Consider the following 25,039-nt stretch of genomic DNA (forward strand, 5'->3'; position numbering starts at 1 on the left):
ATTGTTACTATTTATTTATTATTACAATTATATACCGTCTAGTCACCATAGCATTGTATTTTGTGTTTTTTTCTATTGTTGTTTTTATTTATGCTACCTCAGTATCTTATTCTATTGTATTTTATTGTACTTAAATACTGGACTGCTGTGACAACCGAATTTCCCTTCAGGTATGAATAAAGTAATCAATCAATCAATCAATCAATCAATCAATCAATCAATCAATCAATCTATCTATCTATCTATCTATCTATCTATCTATCTATCTATCTATCTATCTATCTATCTATCTATCTATCTATCTATCTATCTATCAGGGGAAACCATATTGTCAGATATAAATGTAAACTGATATGTACAGATGTGCGACATACCTTTGGTGCAACAATATAAATCTACATTGATGAAAGTTTGCCATCTGAGCAGATTTTTCTATATTTTTAGGTTAATAATACAGTTGAGATGATATTGAACTGAGAAAAGCTTTTCAGGCTGCAGCATGTTTTATTTTATTAAAGTCAGTTTTATATCATTGCTTGGCTTGCAGCATGGAAAGTGTTTCTGTTTCACAATGTGTAACCATTCCCTCATTGGTCAATACAAGTCAGCCAGATTTCTCCCAAATCATGTGATTTACAAGAAAATAAAGTCAACAGTGAGCACTGTTTACTGTTTCAGGAATGATTAATTGTAGACTATAACATTTTCTCCAGTTTCAAATCAGTTTTTAAATCATTAAAAAAATAAAATATTTACCAAAGCCTCTAATCTCACACTTAAATACACTTTTCAGTTTACATACTTTCCTTTTCATGCAAACTAATGCATGCTGAATGGGATTTTCTGTTCTGATGCAGCAGTTGTAAGATTTCTGACACAGTATTATCAGGATGTGATTCTAGTAAGTAACAAAGATATACAGAGACAAGGTCATAAACTTTATTTTCCTCCACATGAACAGCTTGATGTTAGATGCAATGCAAACAACTTTCAGTTTTAGCAGGATACAATATGCAACACAGCATTAAACACACTGATTGGACAGATAATACACATTTTTTTAAAGTTTAAATGTTTACATTTAAAATGAACCACAACTGCAATTCTATGCATTACATTTTTATATATTTATTGATATTTTACTTTGTACTAATAACTCTTATGTAAATGTAAGCAACCGTGTCAAGATCTTTGGAGGAATTTAAGCACCAAAATGTTTATCTCAGCCGAGTGCTCCAGATTAAGACACTGATTCATAGAGTCCCACTCATCCCTACAGTCCTGCTTCAGTTCTATCCTATTTTTGTTAATCCACAATCAATTGCACATACATTTACCAATTTATTTCAGAGTATTCCTAAAAAAAAGTTATTTTTTAAAAAATGTCATTTTTTGATCATTGGATTTTTTGGCAGTTTCAAATCAAGTAATTCAAAGTGGTAAAATTCACATTACATTTAAGATTTTAAAAAATATATATATTGTTTTTTGGGAAGTTACAATCAAGCTGACAAATATGTGTAAGTTGTAAATATACATAATAAAATGGGTATGTGATGGCCCTGTCTAATCCAAAAACATATGGAAGAAACATCTCTAAGTGAAACAGATGTGTCTGTTTTACTGCGTGCAGCCGTTTAGCTTGTACTTATGTGTAAACCCATTGAACCGTGCACAGCCAGCTTTCATAGGAGTTGCTTTACAATCTTCCTCCGAAGGCTTTTTTTCGACCCAGGTGTTTGACTCCAACAGATACTGCATTCTGTGAAAACATGAACAGAGTGAACAGAATGAGAATAAGTCAGTGTGAAATTCAACTTTCATTTAAGGGTTAGTTAGCATTTCTGAGTTCAGTTGGTTTCATACAAGGTACTTATTTTGTGTGCTTGCTTGCACACTAACTACTATTCACCGGGACTATTTTTATTTTTATTTTGTGTGCTTGCTTGCAAAAGCACACTAATTGTTATTCCGTGGGCTTATTAGTGCCACGGCTGAGCAGCGAGGCACTCTCCTTCACTGCAAGCAGTGAAGGAGAGTGCCTCGGGCAAAGCTTGAGGCACTCTCATTGCTCATGTTTATTATTATTCTTTATTTATTAGTGCCACGGCTGAGCAGCGAGGCACTCATCTTCACTGCAAGCAGTGAGGATGAGTGCCTCGTGCGAACGTTGCACGTTGAGCGTGCACGTTTTCGCACAACGTGCACAAACGTGCACTTTTCGGCCCATCCGGAACGCATTGCGCAAACTTTGGGGCCTCACCATTCGCAAACCGTTGCTTGTAAAATTCCGAACCGATTTAGGAAGTTGTAGGGCCTGAATTTAACTCTAGTCCTGTGAAATTTCAGAGCGATTGCACGTATAGTTTTCGCACGAAGTGCGAAAACATTTCCATTTTTCCAAACTAATGGGGAGGGTGTGTTGGTTTTCCCATGTGTGTGTATTGCGCGGAATGTTCAGAGTCTAGAGTGATGATGTCATCACGCAGAGTGTAGAGGGAGAGAAGAAATTGTCAGAAAATGAATTAGAAAACTGCGCTCCAGGCCGCAAATTCCACTCCACAGAAATAATTTATACATAGAAACGTAGGAAAATTTGTCTTCTCACTCACAATCCTCTGGTAAAGCTGTCAGAGTTATAGTTTGGGCGGAGGACACAGAGAAGTGCCACCAAAACGCATCAACTGCCCCATTGTGTCCCATATTAAAAACACAGGAGGATTCCAGAAAAAATTAGATTTAAGAGTTTTTTTAGATCGCTCTAACAAAGCTATTTTTTCATTTTTCTTAAAAAAATATATATGTAGACGTTACGGAAGAACTCAGGACGCTCAAAGTGAAGTCGGATCAGTGATAGGTATTATGGTTTTGCCAAAAATGCTTTCTGTTCGAGGCCAGAATTTTCAGTTTGTCCAACTCTGGCTGCTCACTTTAGCAAAGCATTGTCAGTGACAGTTAGTTTCTGTTGATTGCTCTGCTCTGATTGGTCGACTCCACCTGGCCACGTGGTTGCTTAGCTACCAAAGCTCCCCCCCCCCTCTCCCCTCTTCCAACACAGACATTTTAACTGAAAGCAGTTAACTCTTTTAACTTGACCATACATTGTCCAATCTGCCTCAGACTTGTCATACATGATGATAGCTCATCACTGATTGTCTACATCACAATATTTCATAAATTCCCGCCCTTTTTGATCAGTCACACCCCCTTTCATAACTAATGAACCGTTTGTCCTAGAAACTTGTATAAAGTGTCAGATTACTCAGTATAGAGTCCCTGTTTAACTGGTCATTGATAATCCCGCCCCTTTTGATTAGCCACGCCCCCTTTTACTAACTAATGAACTGTTTGTCCTACAGACTTGTATGAAGTGTCTGTGAACTCAGGACAGAGTCCCTGTTTAATTGCTGACTGAAGCCACGCCCCCATTTAGTAGCCACGCCCCCTTTTACTAACTTGTGAACCGTTTGTCCTACAGACTTGTATGAGGTGTTTGTGAACTCAGGACAGAGTCCCTGTTTAACTGGTGGTTTATTACCCCGCCCCTTTTGAGTAGCCACTCCCCTTTTAGTAGCCACGCCCCCTTTTACTAACTTGTGAACCGTTTGTCCTACAGACTTGTATGAGGTGTTTGTGAACTCAGGACAGAGTCCCTGTTTAACTGCTGATTTAAGCCACGAGAATCATCCGGCAGTAGTCCCGTGGCACTCCAAAATTTCCCTGGAATTTTGTTTCTAGTTAGTGCCACGGCTGAGCAGCGAGGCACTCATCTTCACTGCAAGCAGTGAGGATGAGTGCTTCGCACGAGGCATCTCTTATTATTGCTCATGTTTATTATTATTATTATTATATATAGATTATTCTTCCGTAAAAACTTTGGCGCGTAACTAGTCCCACAGCTTTGAGAAATCGCAAAAAGTAAAAACGTCAAAAGTTGCGCCCTAATCGAATCGCACGGAGTGCGAAAACATTTCCATTTTTCCAAACTAATGGGGAGGGCAATTTTCCCGTGTGTGTATTGCGCGGAATGTTCAGAGTCTAGAGTGGTGATGTCATCAAGCAGAGTGTAGAGGGAGAGAAGGAATTGTCAAAAAATAAATTTGAAAACTGCGCTCCAGGCCGCAAATTCCACTCTACAGAAATAATTTATACATAGTATAATTTGTCTTCTCACTCACAATCCTCTGGTAAAGCTGTCAGAGTTATAGTTTGGGCGGAGGACACAGAGAAGTGCCACCAAAACGCACCAACTGCCCCATTGTGTCCCTTATTAAAAACACACGAGGATTCCAGAAAAAATTAGATTTAAGAGTTTTTTTAGATCGCTCTAACAAAGCTATTTTTTCATTTTTCTTAAAAAAAAAAATATATAGACGTTAAGGAAGAACTCAGGACGCTCAAAGTGAAGTCGGATCAGTGATAGGTATTATGGTTTTGCCAAAAATGCTTTCTGTTCGAGGCCAGAATTTTCAGTTTGTCCAACTCTGGCTGATCACTTTAGCAAAGCATTGTCAGTGACAGTTAGTTTCTGTTGATTGCTCTGCTCTGATTGGTCGACTCCACCTGGCCACGTGGTTGCTTAGCTACCAAAGCCCCCCCCCCCCCCTCCCTCTCCCCTCCTCCAACACAGACATTTTAACTGAAAGCAGTTAACTCTTTTAACTTGACCATACATTGTCCAATCTGCCTCAAACTTGTCATACATGATGATGGCTCATCACTGATTGTCTACATCACAATATTTCATAAATTCCCGCCCTTTTTGATCAGTCACACCCCCTTTCATAACTAATGAACCGTTTGTCCTAGAAACTTGTATAAAGTGTCAGATTACTCAGCATAGAGTCCCTGTTTAACTGGTCATTGATAATCCCGCCCCTTTTGATTAGCCACGCCCCCTTTTACTAACTTGTGAACCGTTTGTCCTACAGACTTGTATGAGGTGTTTGTGAACTCAGGACAGAGTCCCTGTTTAACTGCTGATTTAAGCCACGAGAATCATCCGGCAGTAGTCCCGTGGCACTCCAAAATTTCCCTGGAATTTTGTTTCTAGTTAGTGCCACGGCTGAGCAGCGAGGCACTCATCTTCACTGCAAGCAGTGAGGATGAGTGCTTTGCACGAGGCATCTCTTATTATTGCTCATGTTTATTATTATTATTATTATATATAGATTATTCTTCCGTAAAAACTTTGGCGCGTAACTAGTCCCACAGCTTTGAGAAATCGCAAAAAGTAAAAACGTCAAAAGTTGCGCCCTAATCGAATCGCACGAAGTGCGAAAACATTTCCATTTTTCCAAACTAATGGGGAGGGCAATTTTCCCATGTGTGTGTATTGCGCGGAATGTTCAGAGTCTAGAGTGGTGATGTCATCAAGCAGAGTGTAGAGGGAGAGAAGGAATTGTCAAAAAATAAATTTGAAAACTGCGCTCCAGGCCGCAAATTCCACTCTACAGAAATAATTTATACATAGTATAATTTGTCTTCTCACTCACAATCCTCTGGTAAAGCTGTCAGAGTTATAGTTTGGGCGGAGGACACAGAGAAGTGCCACCAAAACGCACCAACTGCCCCATTGTGTCCCTTATTAAAAACACACGAGGATTCCAGAAAAAATTAGATGTAAGAGTTTTTTTAGATCGCTCTAACAAAGCTATTTTTTCATTTTTCTTAAAAAAATATATATGTAGATGTTCAGGAAGAACTCAGGACGCTCAAAGTGAAGTCGGATCAATGATAGGTATTATGGTTTTGCCAAAAATGCTTTCTGTTCGAGGCCAGAATTTTCAGTTTGTCCACCTCTGGCTGCTCACTTTAGCAAAGCATTGTCAGTGACAGTTAATTTCTGTTGATTGCTCTGCTCTGATTGGTCGACTCCACCTGGCCACGTGGTTGCTTAGCTACCAAAGCCCCCCCCCCCCCCCCTCTCCCCTCTTCCAACACAGACATTTTAACTGAAAACAGTTAACTCTTTTAACTTGACCATACATTGTCCAATCTGCCTCAGACTTGTCATACATGATGATAGCTCATCACTGATTGTCTACATAACAATATTTCATAAATTCCCGCCCTTTTTGATCAGTCACACCCCCTTTCATAACTAATGAACTGTTTGTCCTAGAAACTTGTATAAGGTGTCAGATTACTCAGCATAGAGTCCCTGTTTAACTGGTCATTGATAATCCCGCCCCTTTTGATTAGCCACGCCCCCTTTTACTAACTAATGAACCGTTTGTCCTACAGACTTGTATGAGGTGTCTGTGAACTCAGGACAGAGTCCCTGTTTAATTGCTGATTGAAGCCATGCCCCCATTGAGTAGCCACGCCCCCTTTTACTAACTTGTGAACCGTTTGTCCTACAGACTTGTATGAGGTGTTTGTGAACTCAGGACAGAGTCCCTGTTTAACTGGTGGTTTATTACCCCGCCCCTTTTTAGTAGCCACGCCCCTTTTAATAGCCACGCCCCCTTTTACTAACTAGTGAACCTGTTGTCCTACAGACTTGTATGAGGTGTCCGTTTAACTGCTGATTTAAACCACAAGAATCATCCGGCAGTAGTCCCGTGGCACTCCAAAATTTCCCTGGAATTTTGTTTCTAGTTAGTGCCACAGCTGAGCAGCGAGGCACTCATCTTCACTGCAAGCAGTGAGGATGAGTGCCTCGTGTGAAGGAAACGTAGGAAAATTTGTCTTCTCCCTCACAATCCTCTGGTAAAGCTGTCAGTGTTATAGTTTGGGCGTAGGTCGCACAGATGCGCCACCAACATGCACCAACTGCCTCATTGGGTCCCATATTAAAAACGCAGGGAGATTTCGGCAAAAGGGAGATGGAACAGTTTTTTTAGATCGCTCTAACAAAGCTATTTTTTCATTTTTCTTAAAAAAAAAAACATATGTAGACGTTCAGGAAGAACTCAGGACGCTCAAAGTGAAGTCGGATCGATGGTAGGTATTATGGTTTTGCCAAAAATGCTTTCTGTTCGAGGCCAGAAATTCCAGTCCACCTCTGGCTGCTGTCACTCTTTCATTAACAGGTGTCAGTTAATTCTGTTGATTACTTTGATCTGATTGCCTTTGATCTTTGATGTGATTACAGTTACAGATACACACGCGCGCGCGCGAAACACGCACACTCCTCACACATGCATACACATACACACATGCCAAAAATGCTTTCTGTTCGAGGCCAGAATTTTCAGTTTTTCCACCTCTGGCCACTCTTCCGGAACATTCCGTTGATTGCTCTGCTCTGATTGGTCGACCCCTCCTGGCCACCGGGTTGCTTAGCTACCAAAGCCTCCCCCAGCCCCCCCCTCCTCCAACACAGACATTTTAACTGAAAACAGTTAACTCTAACTGTCACAGACATGGCATTTTTGAGACCTTATAACTTGACCATACATTGTCCAATCTGCCTCAAACTTGTCATGCATGATGATGGTTCATCACTTTTCAGTTCTATACAACAATAATTCATAAATTCCCGCCCTTTTTATTAGCCACGCCCCCTTTTACTAACTAGTGAACCGTTTGTCCTAGAGACTTGTATGAGGTGTCAGTGTACTCAGCAGAAAGTCCCTGTTTAATCCCTGTCCCTTTCTCTGTCGGATCAATGATAGGTATTATGGTTTTGCCAAAAATGCTTTCTGTTCGAGGCCAGAATTTTCAGTTTGTCCACCTCTGCCTGCGGAACTGCCTCCAACAGCAGTTAATTTCAGTTGATTGCTCTGCTCTTATTGGTCGACTCCACCTGGTCACCTGGTTGCTTAGCTACCAAAGCCTCCCCCCTCCCCCCTCCCTCCTCCAACACAGACATTCTAACTGATAACTGTCAGTTTACTCTAAGTGAACAGACTTCATAAAACATGAGACCTTATAACTTGACCATACATTGTCCAATCTTCCTCAAACTTGTCAAGCATGATGATGGTTCATCACTGACCACTTATACATAACAATAGTTCATAAATTCCCGCCCTTTTTGATTAGCCACGCCCCCTTTCATAACCAATGAACCGTTTGTCCTAGAAACTTGTATAAGGTGTCAGATTACTCGACATAGAGTCCCTGTTTAACTGGTGATTGATTACCCCGCCCCTTTTTATTAGCCACGCCCCCTTTTACTAACTAGTGAACCGTTTGTCCTAGAGACTTGTACGAGGTGTCAGTGCACTCAGCAGAAAGTCCCTGTTCAATCCCTGCCCCTTTTGATAAGCCACAAGAGTCACGGTCGAGAGGCAAGCACACAATCAAAATATCAAGTATACTTACGATCCACTTGAGTCGGTTGTGGCGCCATCTTTGCCCATGATGAGATACTGTGTGTTCAGGTCTAACTTTCCTTTACAGTGAAACCTCTTAGCAAACACTCGAACAGAATTCTCTTCCACAAGGTCATCTCCATCTGTTAGATAGATAATATTTATGATAGGTCTTCCAAACATAAACTTAAGGCTACTTCTAAGGCTTACAGTTTACTTACGTGCTCTAAGTACGTCCTTTACAGTCACTCTGTACAGCTCAAAGTTACTCTTTGTGGAAACATCGAAGACTTCAACAATGTATGCTGAAAAAAAACCAGTATCACAATATCAAAGTATGCATTTAAGATGTTTATAGTCAAGATTATGTCAGATATTTTTCACCAAAATGTCTTGTGTGCAGCACTGACCGTAGTCTACTATGGGGGCGAAGCAGGCATGTTCGGTTCTTTGTGTTCTTTTATTGTCGATTGTATTTTGTATTTTATGACAGGGTCCTGAAGAAAAGATGGACATAATGCAGTTTTAATTGTTGACACATCTGAGGGGTAAAGTGAGAGTTATACATGGCTATCTGTCAGTTTGTCAGTCCCGGAGTGATGGCCTACTTTCTGCACATTGGCACACATCCTCTGAGCACAGTGTGGAGACCATCTTGCTTCTTTGGGGGGCAGAGTAGAACACAGTACACTTTATGTCTGCAAGGAAAGCACACATTCCATTTGTAAAGTTTCATTTCTAATTAGTTAAACAAAGATGCCATCTTTCTCCCAACATATAATATCAAATGAAAAGCTTACTTGGTTCATAATAATCATAGAACACAGCTGGAGCCGGCTGTAGAAGGCCAATTGGTACTAACTGTTTCGCACCAAAACTAATACATTCCTCCGAGTTAACGAGCTAGGGAGTAAAAGAAGAAATATTTTAGTACTGTACATATAATATGTTTGAAAACAAAAAGGATTTCAGCCTTACCCCATCAAAGTAGAGCACCACTCTTCCATAGGAGGTCTCATAGTGGGAAATGTATCGTTCAGGTTCCTCTTTTAGCTACAAGGGGAAAAAAGAATTTAACCCTTTGATACTATTACCGTTTCAAATTTTATGATGTCCCCAATGTTACTTAAAGGCAGAATATGTAGGATTTGTCTATTAAAGTTTGTTAACACATCTTTAAAGTTGGCCCCTCCTCCCGGTATAATGACATTTAATTAGTCAAAGAGTTTACCATTCTTCAGTCTAGCTAGCTAATGTGCGTAGTACTTGTGTCCAGACAGGACTATTTAGCAAGATCTGACCCAGACTATATAGATTAAAATGTCACCCAGACCTTGCCCAGAAACTACCTGAACGCAAAAAAAGAAAAGAGAAAATACAAGCAGAGGGCAGGGCCTCTAAAGATACATACACAAAAAACTTCTTGGTTAGATTTAGGAAAAGATGGTGGTTTGGATTTAAATAAGTACGATTTTATGTAACTTCTTGCTGCAGACTGTGACACTCATTAAACTATATCACCTGACTTCCAGAGCACTAGCTCTGAGCGTCTAATAATAATGCAGATGGTTTGATAGCCCAATGGATTTCAGACATGGAAAAAAACAGCACGTCATTTCAGCATGTCTGTGTAATGTAAAATGCCAACATTTTTTCTGGCAACTGGGCTTGATTTAACCCAGAATTCCAAAGTGAATCTATTTAAACTGTAAATTGTTTGTTTACTATGTTTACTATTGTTGTTTGCTATCTAACCAACTGTTTAATGACCTAAATACCTTATTTGCTTTCTTGCCAAGAATGAGCTGGATAAGAAGATTGATGTCTCATGTTTTTAAGTCAGATATGATGGCTAACTTAGTTTAGAATAAAAATTGAAAATGGGCTGACAGCTGAACTGGCTCTGTCCTAAACTAACAAATCTGTCTATACACATCCAAAAGAAGACTTATTAACATATATATTGTATCTAGTTTTAAAAATGTAGAGATAATTCATTGGTGCCCCTTGATATTTTTCAGAGGGGTGGCCTGATGGCGCCAACAGAAAATCTTGGAGTGGCACCCCAAACCCAAAATCCATTACTGAATTTCAGGAATGCTATGATGCTGTTGTGGTAAAGGTTGTAGGCTTATTGAAAACTGTTAATATGGAAGTTAGGAATTGCATACTCATTCTAGCAGTTTCTCATTCTACTGCTACTGTTTCTAAATATCTGTTGGTGAAGAAGAGGAAGAATGTGCTACTCACTTTTTCGAGGTCTGGAATGTCAGCCTCAAATCCACTCAGAAGTGTGATGTCAGCAATAGCCATTCCTGTGAGATTGATGTGCAGACTATGTCTACACACAGGAAAACAATGAAAGACAGAATGAGTTACGTTGATCAGGACTTGTGACTTTTTCTTCCAAGCTCATTATGCGTTTTAAACAACCCCAATAATATTGTGCAAAATGCAAATAAAAATAGAATGCAAGATAAATTAGGCAGGCAGCAATCTCCGTGCCTGAGCATGGAAGCCACCAGGAAGTGCATAAAGCCTGCAATTCACCGAAAATTCCAGTAGGGGGCGCTAAGTTTAGCTGCAAAAGAAATCTGCCCATTCATTTCAGTGCTAAATTTGAAAACTTCTCACTTGATTTATTACCTCAGAAAATTTTTTCAGGGACAACATTATGGTCTCAATCGCTAGTAAAAAATCTTCTTCAAGACAATTTGATGTCAATAGTTCTAATAATGGCCCCATTTAGAAGAAAATAGAAGATAAAGAATCGTATGATTTGGGGCGTTTCTAGCTTTGATTGACAGGTCACTGACAAGGCGAGCCGTCACCAGGAGAGAAGCAGAGCGTATCCACGGCAACGTGTCAATAAAGTTATATATAACGTTATATAGATAGGACGTTTAGCGGTTTGGTCTCATAACTTTGACCCTTTCACACTATATTTTCACTTAATGACAGTTTATTTGAACGTTTTGTTCAGTAAAATGTCTTGTTCAGTGTTTGGTTGGACTAACAGACACTCCAAGGAGTCGCTGCTCAGTTTTCTGAGGTAAGAAAGATACATTTTGTTTTTGTTTTCTGCTAGCCAAAACTAACATCCCAGTTAATGCTCCAGTTAATGCTAACATGAATTAGCAGCGGCCTCTCTCAGTCGGGTTGCCGGTGTAGAGATGCGTGTAGTCAGTGTCGTCAGATCCCTCGCGCTCCGCCACAGTCCAATTATGGTCTGCTCCGCGTATCGGAAACATGATGGCGACGCAAGATGGCGACGAGTGTAACGCTGAACTCGAGGCTTCCAACGGGCAGTCCACAAACCAATGGATGAGGTCACGGTGACTACGTCCATTATTTATATACAGTCTATGAAATTAGGCTATACTGTGTTTTCACAGTTTTCAATTAACACAGCTGTTTTTTAATCAGGGCTGCATTCAAAACTAGAAAATTTCCTCTTGGGAAATTTTGAAAGGGCCACGGGGGCTACTGCCGGTGTGTGTACACTATGATGAGATTCTTCAGAGATTTCAAACTATACCCTTTAACCTCAAAATGTGTGTGTGTGTGTGTGTGTGTGTGTGTGTGTGTGTATATGTATGTGTGTATGTGTATGCATGTGTGAGGAGTGTGCGTTTTTCGCGCGCGCGTGTGTATCTGTAACTGTAATCACATCAAAGATCAAAGGCAATCAGATCAAAGTAATCAACAGAATTAACTGACACCTGTTAATGAAAGAGTGACAGCAGCCAGAGGTGGACTGGAATTTCTGGCCTCGAACAGAAAGCATTTTTGGCAAAACCATAACACCTATCATTGATCCGACTTCACTTTGAGCGTCCTGAGTTCTTCCTGAACGTCTACATATGTTGTTTTTTTTTAGAAAAATTAAAAAATAGCTTTGTGAGAGCGATCTAAAAAAACTGTTCCATCTTCCTTTTTTCCGAAATCTTCCTGCGTTTTTAATATGGGAGCCAATGAGGCTGTTGGTGGTTTTGGTGGATCATCTGTGCGTCGTACGCCCAAACTATAACTCTGACAGCTTTACCAGAGGATTGTGAGTGAGAAGACAAATTTTCCTACATTTCTATGTATAAATTATTTCTGTAGAGTGGAATTTGCGGCCTGGAGCGCAGTTTTCAAATTTATTTTTTGACAATTTTTTCTCTCCCTCTACACTCTGGCGATGATGTCACACACTGTGACACGAACATTCCGTGCAATACACACCCATTATAATCTCAGAATTTCTCCAAAAATGATCATGGTCATTGAACAGGGATGATAAAAAACTAGATGACCTATTGAAACGTGGATTAATACACCGATACACAAGACTTGTGTCTACTGTTTAAAGTTTAAATGGAGTCTCTAGGTGAAATTATGCCGGAGAAGTAGACGTTTAAAAATCTCCAATTGTTCTTTTTTTTGCTCATTTTTTGTCGGCCGTCCCATTCATTTCAATGCTAAATTTTGGGCAGTTTTTCACGACTTACATCACGAAGAATTCGTATTCTGTAGAGAAAAGTAATAGCACACCGATCCCGATCAAACCGCACGCTTTGATATATAATTTGTCCTGCAACTCTTCAAGTTGTAGGACTAGTAGCGGGACGAAATTGCGTCCGGAAGAGGAAGAAGAAGAAATTCACAGTATAACAGTAGTGCAGCACTGGTCCCTACAGCTATTGCTGTATGGGACCAGTGCTCGGTGCGATTGCCCCGAGGCCCTAATAACCAAATGTGTCATTCAACCAACCTGACACAGATTGTGTAGCTGACAGTCCCATCTGAGTTCAAGTTGTTATCGGCATCTCTCCGGTTTCGGGTTCGAGCATCAAACCTCTCAATCGCGGAACGTGGCATTCGCACCTCCTTCTCCACCACCTCCTCGTTAGCATTAGCGTTAGCGTAGTCATCATAATATTCATAATTTTCTATGACCTTAGCTAGGGAGACAGAGGTTAAAGTAACTGTGTAGCTTTCATCAGCAATACATGCAGTTGTGACTTGTCATCAGTGAAAAAGGCTCACCAGTATACTTCACTTTCCCCGTCACTGTGACGCTGATAGACACTTTGTCACAATCGTCCTTGGGGGCCAGTAGATAGTAAGCCTTTACAACCTGAAAAAAACAAACAGAGTGGTGATGTACTGTGAATGATGGGTCTTTTTCAGCATATTTACATCATTTATTGATCAAACTTACTTTTAGCTTGGTCTCGCCTTGTCCTGTCAACTGCACATTGATGTTGTTCCCTGTAAATTTCTGGGACGGAACACAAAAAACAAACAATTAATATTAATTATTGTTTTTATGTGTGTGTTTAAGTATTATTCTGAATACGCTCTATGATACCTTAAGGTGCGTTTCCACTTTCTCCTTCTTATTTTCCAATTGAAGTGTTACAATTTCATTCCTTCCCTTGACAGTGAACTCTGCTATTAGATTTGTTGCAGGATGGGTAGGCCTTCTTAGCTCATACTCTGCAAGGGCTTCCAAGGCCACCATGGTATCCTAGGCATGGTAATAAAAAATATTAATGTTTTCAACATCGGTAATTACTTCAGTGGACTATACTGTATGATGTGGGACCACATGGAATCAGGGGATATGTACTAAGACAGGGATTCATTGGGTTCAAACCATTCTTAATCACCCGTGTTGATTTGAAGCCGCCATCATAGTTTTCTTGGGTGGTTAACCAGCAGACTGTTTCTTCTGCCCACTTCATCTGGCCCAGTTCCACTGCAGCTAGGAGGGCATAGGCTGTCAACTCGACTGTGCTGACGTCTGCATTGGCTTGATTCTGTTCACTGGGATTAGTTGTCCACAGATAACAGCCATTCTTCCCTGATATTTTAGAAGTAGACATTGTAAATATTACATATAGTGATACATCCGCTTGCTAAACTTGTAGATTTTGACCAAAGCAAATGTGGTTGTTGTAATGGTTGGATAATATGTAAATATAAATTGGCAAACTGACAAAGACCACACACTTAACAATGTCAGGATTAGTGGCATTGCATTTGTTGCAATGCTGTAAATCAATTAGAAGGACCTTTTCCATAATCTCTTTCTTAATTATTTTTAAACTATCAACTGTGAGGGCTGTACGGTGTTGTAGTGGTTAGCACTCTTGGCTCACAGCAAGAGGGTCGCTGGTTCGACTCCCTACTGTGTGGAGTTTGCATGTTCTCCCTGTGTCAGCGTGGGTTCTCACCGGGTTCTCCGGCTTCCTCCCACAGTCCAAAAACATGCACTTAGGTTTAATTGGTGACTCTAAATTGCCCGTAGGTGTGAATGTCTGCCTCTCGCCCCACCGTGACCCAAGTATGGACAAGCGGTTAAAGATAATGTATAAATGAATGTATATCAACTGTTTCACACACAAACACACACATATATATATAAATATATATATATATAAATAACTCCGAGTTTCTGTTTGTTCGTTCACTGTGGAGGCAGTCGTGAAAAACGTTTAAGAATTCAAGGTAACATGCGGTGAGAAAAAATTGATAAACAAATGGTTATTTTAATGGCAAAGCATCCATTTAAATTTGGGAGAAGTCAGTATGAGTTTTTAATTTTAGCTTAATTAATTGTAAATCAGCAGTGTGTGTGTGAAACAGTTGATATACATTAATTCATTCATTATCTTTAACCGCTTGTCCATACTTGGGTCACGGTGGGGCGATATCCACATATATATATATATATATATATATATATATATGTGTGTATATATATATGGGGATAACATCATATTATTGTTTTTTTTTTTCATTCAAAGGCCCCGCATCCATTAGTTTTGACTTGACATGCCTTTAGTAGCATGTCCTTCAAGTTTTTTCCAGGTAGATGAATGATTTGTTTCCTTCGGCAGGCAAAGTCCAAGGCAGTATGCTGTAATGGCAACAGCGTAGGGATGCTGAAGCTCATTCAGGTGTGACAGGAGGAATGCTGTTGATTTAGAGATGGCGGCTTCCTGGTAGAAAGAAGCATAGAGACAGTAAATTAGCAAATTATGCATTAATCAGGGCTTGAAGACCTCCTGCACGGTGCCGGAAATCCGGCTCGGGATTATTTTTATTTTTTTTAATCATGTTTAAAAAAACAAACAAAGAAAAACACCAAAAACCCTTAGTTAGTTAGATCTGGATATGACCGGGGAGGGCAGCATTACGGTGGATAGCGTATAGCCTGCCGGAGAAGAAGAAGGCGGCTCATCGGCGAGCGTGCTTTAGACCCACGTCATTACTATTTCTCAAGAAAGTGACTGGAGACAAATCCAGCGACTCCTTCTTACTCTTCTTAACGAGCCGCTAACGAGCCGGAGACCGGCTCGTTAAGAAGAGCCGCCGTTAGCGGCAGTTAGCTACAGTTAGCTCTGTAGCAGTACAGTGTGTATGTGCTGCTGCTGCAGGAGATGTTCACTTAGCGATCTCTGTTTGTTTACAACAAGCACCGGACACTGTGCGCACAGTTCAGCGGAGACACTGTGCATAATAATTAGCCATGCTGCTTTGTTTATGATCATTTGCTGTGCACAGTATGCGACGGCGAAAACCATACGTCACCTCCAGAGTCTCTAAATCGCTCTGGGCGCTAACTTGTTGTGGAGACACGCAGAGTGAGCGGACATTTGAGAGGGCGTGGCCCTCTTTCCCGGTGGTAGTGAAACACGGCTATACGGTCCGTGCGTGCGCTCTCCCACACGTCAACCTTACTGGGGATTTCCACCGGGCGCGAGCGGCTCCGCCGCGGGTTTGCTCCGTCCTCTGCCCGGCGTAAATTGGGCCAGCCGTATACACGCGAGATAACAAGAACGCGATAATTCTGAACGTACGGGAGACCTCGAGATCCCGAGATAAACTGTGTATAAGGTAAACAACAACAACAACAAACAGCTTACTTTGCTTCTCCGACGTGGAATATCTGTTGATCTGACCTTATAGGGTTCTTATAGAAAGAATATGTTATGTCATAAATGATTGTATGCTGTTCCATTCAACAATCCGACTCTTGTCGTCCATGTCTCCCACCCTCTGAGACCCTTTGATTGATTGATTGATTGATTGATTGATTAATGGATGATGTGGTGCCCGCAGTCAAGACGTAATGTTGATGTGAAGTAGTTTTAGGCTGCATGAACTGCGTAGTGTTTTATTTTGAAAGGAGCAAAATTTCTGACAGGATTCTGTATTTTGATCTCGTTAACAATGTCATGTCAATGCAAGAATGTCATGTCCAGTTATGCAGTATTTGTTTTGGCGACAACCCCTGCCCCCCCATAAAAAAATCCAGGCACAGGATTTTTTTCTGCTTCAAGCCCTGCATTAAATTTTTTGAGACAAAGTTGGTTCAGAGTGTCCGGTTCAAGAAATTTAGAGTATTGACAATGACCCATAAGTTGTTTTCATTAGCCAGATATGGCTTTTGGGTCATATTATGTCAAAAAAAATGTTGTTAGTTTTGCAGGCTTTGGTCAAAGTATAGAATGCATTTTAATAACTTTAATAAGATTCTGACTTGATGACAACACTAAGTCGGGGGTCATCAAAGCTACAAAGATAAAGCCATTTTCCTTAAAACCACAAATGTTGGCTTCATAGAGGCACTAAAGGAAGAGAAGGTGAAGGTGACTGACCAAAACCCCAAAATCAACACAGTTAGCTTGGCTAAAAACAGTAACTCAGGACAGTAAGTCTTTATATTACTTACTGCACTATTTTTCAATCCATCTGGCAGGAACTGAAGGGACCGATGCAGTGCAAGAGTTATGAATGCCGTAACGGATGCTTTTTGGTCATTTCCTTTCTTCAGTGAACACACAGAGATAATTTGTAATCAGAGCACAGCTTTTGATTTTGGCACATTTAATACTGTTCTAACATGAATGCAAGTTACCAGTACTGATGTGTACGACCCCCCTGGATGTTTTTCATTGAATGACCCATCAGTATTCTGTACTAAGAGCAAGTATTTGACTGGATGACGGATCTCTTCTAAATCTACAGCCCAAGCCCTCCTGCCCCGGTCCCCAAAAGCCGCTGTCTGACGCTCGGCCACCATCGACAGCACTTTCACTATAAGGGCAGTCACCCTGAGGACAAGACAAAGAAAAACAAGATAGAAAAATCAAGACTTTAACATTTAGCAAATATTTTTTTAAAGTAAAAACCTTAAATAGTAAGTAAGGCAGCATAAAACAAGGACTCACCAATTACTAGATGGTGTTGAACTAAATGAGGAATAATATCCTTGGACTTTATCCTTGAAATCTAAAATCCTCATGTAACCTGACAAGGGAAGTATTTGCTTTGTTAAAAACATACATTTCTATCGCCTTGTTTTGAGGGTACAGTTTTCATAACATGGAAAGGTCAAGGAGGTTGTCCAAAACATTATTTCTCTGGAGACTATGGACACGGATGGATGAATTTCATAAATGATAAAATGCAATGCTTATATGTTTGGTGTGTTCCTACCTTTCTCAAGATTATCAAGAGCTTCATCTCTTTTACCAGGAGGCAGTTCAAACCATTGGTTACTCAGGTCAAGGTAGCGGAGAGCTGACACTGTGGGGATGAGTTTTGTTGTAGTCTGTTCTAAACATCCCGTAGGCAAAACGATCAGCTTTGCAACCTTCTCAGGAGAAAGAAGGTTCTTTGCATGTGAACTGCCAAATCCGTCTCCTGTCAGATGAAAACATTGAAAGGTTAAAACACTCATTTACAAGCGTCTCTGAATTGTTTGTCTGTGTCTAACAGCACATACCTTCCACTGAAATGAAAATGTTGGTGCTGGAGTCGGGGACTGTGTCGTTTGGAAAAAATCCATCAATCATGACAGAGTTTATGCTCTTCCCTGTCAGGAAAGAGGGATTGATTAAAGCAAAATGAAATGCCAACTGCACTAAAGAATAGAAATAATGGCAACTAAAAAGCATGTATCATTAAAAAAATACTGAAAGAACTCACCATCTAATTTAAATACTTTGGTTGATTCCTCTCTCTTCTCTAGTCCTTCTGTCTACAACAGGAGAGAAAAAGAGCTGATTACTGTGCACCCATTGGCTTCCTTATCAAGGCAAGTGGAAAAAGCATGTTAACGTCAGTTAATAACAATGAATACAACTCAATTTGCAAAAAACAGACTGAGCATTGGTATAAGCATAAATAGCTATCACCAATAAGTACTGATTAAAAAACAGAAAATTGTTGACAATGTTGACAGTTTTTGTAAAAAATATAATTAGAACATGACAAAATGATGAGATAAGATATGTCAACGAAGGCGATTTATTAGGTCAAGATCCTGTATGGATTCTAATATGTAATATAGCATGTGTGGAGGCCATTTGTCAGAAATGTGAAAACTAACATTACATCAAACATAATCAAAGTGCCACTGATGCATTATGGGGATGTGGTGTACGCAGGTAAAAGAAGGTTATGGTCCAAGCAAAGTTGTGAGAAAAAAGCAAGAAAACGAGAACAAAGCCATAGGCTCACCCAGGTGTATGCTGGTTCTCTGCCTGCCTACCTACCTATATAACCTCAGGGGCCCACAGTAAGATAGATAAACTAGAAAATTCCCTCTGGGGAAATTCTGAAAGGGCCACGGGGGCTACTGCCGGTGTGTGTACACTATGATGAGATTATTCAGAGATTTCAAACAATTAATACTAGTAATGTTATGATACTATATTATATACAAGGAGCACACCTACAACAAGCATTCTTCTTCAAGTATTTATTTATACAGCAACCTATGACCTTTAACCTCAAAATGTGTGTGTGTGTGTGTGTGTGTGTGTGTGTGTGTGTGTGTGTGAAACATTTGTATCTGGAGGACTGTGCGCGCTTACGCGTGCATATGTGTGTGTGTGTGTGTGTGCATGTGTGTGTGCGTGCGTGTATCTTTAACTGTTATTACATTAAATGACCATTGTGTGTGTGCGTGCGTGTATCTTTAACTGTTATTACATTAAATGACCAGTGTGTGTGTGTGTGTGCGTGTATCTTTAACTGTTATTACATTAAATGACACGTGTGTGTTTGCGTGCGTGTATCTTTAACTGTTATTACATTAAATAATAATAATAATAATACATTTTATTTAGCAGCGCCTTTCAGGTCACTCAAGGACACTTTACAAGTTTAAAACAAGAGCAAACAGATAACAAAACAAAACAGAGACAAAAACAATTAAAAGTGCTAGTAAAAACATCATGACATCTATAGTGAGAATGCTATCCGGAAAAGGTGGGTTTTGAGAGAGGATTTGAACTGAGGGAAGGAGTCAATGTTTCGGATGTCCGGTGGGAGTGAGTTCCAGAGTTTGGGAGCAGAGCGGCTGAAAGCTCTGCTCCCCAAGGTGGTAAGCCGGGCAGGGGGGACAGTTAGGTGGATGGAAGAGGAGGATCTGAGGGAGCGGGTGGAGGTGGCAGTGTGAAGGAGGTCAGACAGGTAGGGAGGGGCAAGGTTGTGGATGGCTTTAAAGGTATGAAGAAGAATTTTGAAGTTGATCCGAAAGTTAATTGGAAGCCAGTGGAGTTGCTGTAGGATGGGGGTGATGTGGTGGAAAGAGGGGGTTTGGGAGATGATACGGGCAGCTGAGTTCTGGACCAGTTGGAGCTTATGGAGGGATTTCTGGGGGAGGCCGAAGAGGAGAGAATTACAATAATCGATACGGGAGGTGACAAGGCTGTGTACAAGAATAGAGGTGGTATGGGGGGTGAGGGAGGGACGGAGGCGATTTATGTTACGAAGATGGAAGTAGGCGGTGCGGGTGGTGATGTTGATATGGGATTTGAAGGAGAGTGAGCCATCGAGGATGACACCCAGACTCTTTACCTGGGGGGAGGGGGAAACTATGGAGCTGTCGATTGAGAGGGAGAAACTGTCAACTTTGAGTAGAGTGGATTTAGTACCAACTAAAAGGATTTCTGTTTTATCACTGTTAAGTTTGAGGAAGTTTGAGGTGAACCAGGTATGAAGTTCAGAGAGGCAATCTGTCAAGGATGAGGGAGGGAGGATGGAGTTGGGTTTGGTGGAGAGGTAGAGCTGGGTGTCATCCGCATAGCAGTGAAAAAGAATATTGAATTTACGGAAAATAAGGCCAAGGGGAAGGAGGTAAGTAATGAAAAGGAGGGGACCCAGGACAGAGCCCTGGGGGACACCAGAGGAGACAGGGGAGGGTTGGGAACGGAAGGATTTAAGTTGGATGAACTGAGTGCGGTCTGAGAGATAGGAGTGGAACCAGTCAAGAGGGATGCCAGTGATGCCGATGGAGGATAATCTATTGAGGAGAATGGTGTGGGAGATTGTGTCAAAGGCCGCACTCAGGTCAAGGAGGATGAGGATAGAGAGCAAACCAGAATCAGCTGCAATAAGAAGGTCGTTGGTGATTTTCAGAAGGGCCGTTTCAGTGCTATGGCGGGGACGGAAACCAGATTGGAACTGTTCGTATAAACTGTTTTGAGATAGATGGGAATGGAGTTGAGAAGCAACGATTTTCTCAAGTATTTTGGAGATGAAAGATAGGTTGGAGATGGGGCGGAGGTTATTAAAGTTGTTGGGATCTGAACCAGGTTTTTTGAGGATTGGGGAGACAGCAGCTGTTTTGAAGGGTGCTGGAACAGAACCAGTAGTGAGAGAAGAGTGGATGATAGCAACAATGAGAGGGAGCAGTGAGGGGAGGCAGGATATGACCAGGGCAGTAGGGAGGGGATCTAACTGGCATGTGGATGGTTTTGATTTACGGATGAGATCAGAGATAGCAGAGGGATCAGGGAGATAGAAAGCGGAAAATGGCAGACTGTAGGGGAGAGGTTCAGAGGAGGGGGGAAGTGAGGGAGTGGGGCTCAAGTGCTGGTGGATTTTTTCTACTTTCTGATTAAAAAACAAAAGGAGGGAGTCACACGTGTCCGAAGAGTACAGGTGGGGGGGTAGGAGATCTGGGGGTTGAAGGATTTTGTTGAGGAGTGAAAAGAGTGCCTTGGAGTTGCCATGGTTGGAACAGATGAGACTGGAATAATAAGTGGATTTGGCTGAAGCAATAGAGTCCTTATACTGTAAGATGTGAGTTTTGTACATGTCGTGATGAACAGTGAGACCAGTCTTTTTATGGAGACGCTCAAGTTGACGTCCTTTGGACTTGATGGAACGGAGTTCAGGGGTGAACCAAGGGGCAGAATGGGAGAACGAGACAGACCGAGTTTTAACAGGAGCGAGGGAGTTGAGAATGGTAGTGAGCGAGGTATTGTAATGGAGAACCAGTTCATCAGGGGAGGAAGAGTAGTCCGGGTCCGGTATAGAAGCGATTGTGGAGGAGAGGGTGTGAGGATTTATGGCCTTGATATTACGGAATGAGATGAGACGTGGTGGCTTGGTCATGGAGAGGCGGAGTGTGACATTAAATGAGAGGAGGAAGTGGTCAGTGATGGGGAGTGGATCAGCTGTGCAGTTGGAGGGAGTGAGACCAGAACAACATATTAAGTCCAGTGTGTGTCCTTTGGTGTGGGTAGGGAAGTCAGTGAAAATGCGGTAACCAGAGCTCTCAAGGCAGGATGAGAAGTCACGGGTGAGGGGGAGAGTGGTGTTGTCCAGGTGGATATTGAAATCTCCCAGCAGAATCACATTAGGGGAAAGAGTGGAGAGATGGGCGAGTAAAGCAGCAATGTCATTTAAAAACTCAGAGTGGGGCCGAGGTGGACGGTAAACAGTGGCCACAATGGTGGGAGTAGGACCAGGTATTTTACAGGCCATGCACTCAAATGAGCTGGATGCAGGGACAGAGACGGGAATCACTTTCAAAATCTCGCGGTGAATTATCGCGAGACCTCCGCCGCGACCTGAGCCACGGGGTAGCGAGATGTAAACAAACCCTGGAGGGGTAGCGTCGTTGAGATGCGAAAAGTCGTTAGGCTGCTGCCACGTCTCTGTCAAACAGAAAAAGTCGAACTTGCGGTCGGTGAGGTAGTCCTGGACGAGATGGCCTTTGCTCGTGAGTGAGCGGATGTTCAGAAGCCCGAAGTTGATGGTGGAGTTGTCGTTCAGGAGAGTAGTGCTAGCCGACCTGGGTAGGCTGGCTAGCAAGCTGTGGTCAGCCCGGCGGCAGCCGGTGTTTCTCGGAGGACGACGAGTGGAGGACCAGAAGGATTTTATTGGTTTGGAGTTGTCATTATGGAAGTTCCGGCGGGAGCCACGGTGAATGTATTTTCGGCGGTGCAGGAGAATGTCATCCCGAGGGCGCAGCACCGCAGGTGGAGGCTCAAACAGGTGGGAACGGAGCCGGAGGAGCTCGGCAGCCGAGTACTGGAGAATACCAGCCACGGGTCGGTGGAATAACAACAATGTAATCCAGGCGAGTGCCGACCAAAGGACAAACTTGGCGGACAACATTATAACCGAGAAGCCAGGTGAGCTTACTAAACACAATAAAACAATAAAAACAGCCGGTGAGTAGCGGCAGCAAGACGCGCCAGCGTGCACTCAAGTAAGTACTCAAGTTCTCAAGTGACCAGTGTGTGTGTGCGTGCGTGTATCTTTAACTGTTATTACATTAAATGACCAGTGTGTGTGTGCGTGCGTGTATCTTTAACTGTTATTACATTAAATGACCAGTGTGTGTGTGCGTGCGTGTATCTTTAACTGTTATTACATTAAATGACCAGTGTGTGTGTGTGCGTGCGTGTATCTTTAACTGTTATTACATTAAATGACCAGTGTGTGTGTGCGTGCGTGTATCTTTAACTGTTATTACATTAAATGACCAGTGTGTGTGTGTGTGTGTGTGTGTGTGTGTGTGTGTGCCTGTATCTTTAACTGTAATCACATCAAAGCATCAAAGCGTTGGGGTCGACCAGTCAGAGCAGAGCAATCAACGGAATTAACAGCTGTGGAATCTTCTGGCAGAGTGAAAGCAGCCAGAGGTGGGCAGAGTGAAATTTCTGGCCTCGAACAGAAAGCATTTTTGGCAAAACCATAATACCTATCATTGATCCGACTTCACTTTGAGCGTCCTGATTTCTTCCTGAACGTCTACACCGCGTTCCAAATTATTACGCAAATTGTATTTAAGTGTCATAAAGATTACATGTTTTGTTTTTCAATTAAACTCATGGATGGTATTGTGTCTCAGGGCTCTTTGGATCACTGAAATCAATCTCAGACACCTGTGATAATTAGTTTGCCAGGTAAGCCCAATTAAGGAAAAACTACTTAAGAAGGGCGTTCCACATTATTAAGCAGATGACCATTTCCAAGCAATATGGGAAAGAAAAAGGATCTCTCTGCTGCCGAAAAGCGTGAAATAGTTCAATGCCTTGGACAAGGTATGAAAACCTTAGATATTTCACGAAAACTTAATCGTGATCATCCTACTGTTAAGAGATTTGTGGCTGATTCAGAGCAGACATGGGTTCATGCAGATAAAGGCACAATGAGGAAGGTTTCTGCCAGACAAAAACATCGGATTAAGAGAACAGCTGCTAAAATGCCATTACAAAGTAGCAAAAATATATTTGAAGCTGCTGGTGCCTCTGGAGTCCCACGAACATCAAGGTGTAGGATCCTCCAGAGGCTTGCAGTTATGCGTTATTCTATCAGTTATTCTATTCGGCCACCCCTAACCAATGCTCACAAGCAGAAACGGCTGCAGTGGGCCCAGAAATACATGAAGACTAATTGTCAAACAGTCTTGTTCACTGATGAGTGCCGTGCAACCCTGGATGGTCCAGATGGATGGAGTGGTGGATGGTTGGTGGACGGCCACCATGTCCCAACAAGGCTGCGACGTCAGCAAGGAGGTGGCGAGGCATGTTTTGGAATCATGGGGAGAGAGCTGGTCGGCCCCTTTAGGGTCCCTGAAGGTGTGAAAATGACCTCTGTAAAGTATGTGGAGTTTCTGACTGACCACTTTCTCCCATGGTACAAAAAGAAGAACCGTGCTTTCAGTAACAAAATCATCTTCATGCATGACAATGCACCATCTCATGCTGCAAGGAATACCTCTGCATCATTGGCTGCTATGGGCATAAAATGAGAGAAACGCATGGTGTGACCCCCATCCTCCCCTGACCTCAACCCTATTGAGAACCTTTGGAGCATCCTCAAGCAAAAGATCTATGAGGGTGGGAGGCAGTTCACATCCAAACAGCAGCTCTGGGAGGCTATTCTGACATCCTGCAAAGAAATTCAAGCAGAAACTCTCCAAACACTCACAAGGTCAATGGATGCAAGAATTGTGAAGCTGCTATCAAATAAGGGCTCCTATGTTAAAATGTAACTTTACCTGTTAAGATGATTTTGATTGAAATAGCTTTTGATTTCAGTAAATATGACCTCTGAATGTTGGAAAATCCAAAAATGAGCAGTTTCAGTTCTTAAAAACCTATAAAATGTTATAAAACTCTGTCGTGCGTAATAATGTGGAACAGTGCATTTTAAGTTTTTTATTTAAAAAAAAATACTGTTATCATTGAGAGGTTTGTCCAATCACATTACAATTCATTAAACTAATAGTTGATGACTTAAATTATGCTGACTGTCATTTGCATCGACTATTTAGGAAAATCTGAGAAAAAACTCAGTTGCATAATAATTTGGAACACAGTGTACATATGTTTTTTCTTAAGAAAAATGAAAAAATAGCTTTGTTAGAGCGATCTAAAAAAACTGTTCCATCTCCCCTTTTCCGAAATCTTCCTGCGTTTTTAATATGGGACCCAATGAGGCTGTTGGTGGTGTTGGTGGCGCATCTA

General features: G+C 41.6%; 1 protein-coding gene across 1 annotated transcript in view; it reads right to left on the bottom strand.

Annotated features, from left to right (window-relative positions):
* Positions 1-573: 573 nt before the first annotated feature.
* Positions 574-25,039, bottom strand: part of LOC131976964 (complement C4-B-like) — a 36,726-nt gene continuing 12,260 nt past the window's right edge. Inside the window, exons 22-41 of the mRNA XM_059340197.1 lie at positions 18,252-18,303; positions 18,049-18,138; positions 17,760-17,966; positions 17,492-17,570; positions 17,179-17,374; positions 16,993-17,088; positions 15,094-15,256; positions 13,922-14,115; positions 13,621-13,779; positions 13,471-13,530; positions 13,296-13,386; positions 13,021-13,210; positions 10,515-10,605; positions 9,243-9,317; positions 9,065-9,167; positions 8,873-8,962; positions 8,675-8,761; positions 8,486-8,569; positions 8,275-8,407; positions 574-1,762 (exon numbers count right to left, since the gene is read on the bottom strand). Of these exons, the coding sequence (XP_059196180.1) occupies positions 1,621-1,762; positions 8,275-8,407; positions 8,486-8,569; positions 8,675-8,761; positions 8,873-8,962; positions 9,065-9,167; positions 9,243-9,317; positions 10,515-10,605; positions 13,021-13,210; positions 13,296-13,386; positions 13,471-13,530; positions 13,621-13,779; positions 13,922-14,115; positions 15,094-15,256; positions 16,993-17,088; positions 17,179-17,374; positions 17,492-17,570; positions 17,760-17,966; positions 18,049-18,138; positions 18,252-18,303 (2,382 nt within the window). The 3' untranslated portion in view covers positions 574-1,620. The remainder of the gene's footprint in view (positions 1,763-8,274; positions 8,408-8,485; positions 8,570-8,674; positions 8,762-8,872; positions 8,963-9,064; positions 9,168-9,242; positions 9,318-10,514; positions 10,606-13,020; positions 13,211-13,295; positions 13,387-13,470; positions 13,531-13,620; positions 13,780-13,921; positions 14,116-15,093; positions 15,257-16,992; positions 17,089-17,178; positions 17,375-17,491; positions 17,571-17,759; positions 17,967-18,048; positions 18,139-18,251; positions 18,304-25,039) is intronic.

Source organism: Centropristis striata, chromosome 8, assembly GCF_030273125.1.
Source record: "Centropristis striata isolate RG_2023a ecotype Rhode Island chromosome 8, C.striata_1.0, whole genome shotgun sequence".
NCBI classification, from domain to species: domain Eukaryota; kingdom Metazoa; phylum Chordata; class Actinopteri; order Perciformes; family Serranidae; genus Centropristis; species Centropristis striata.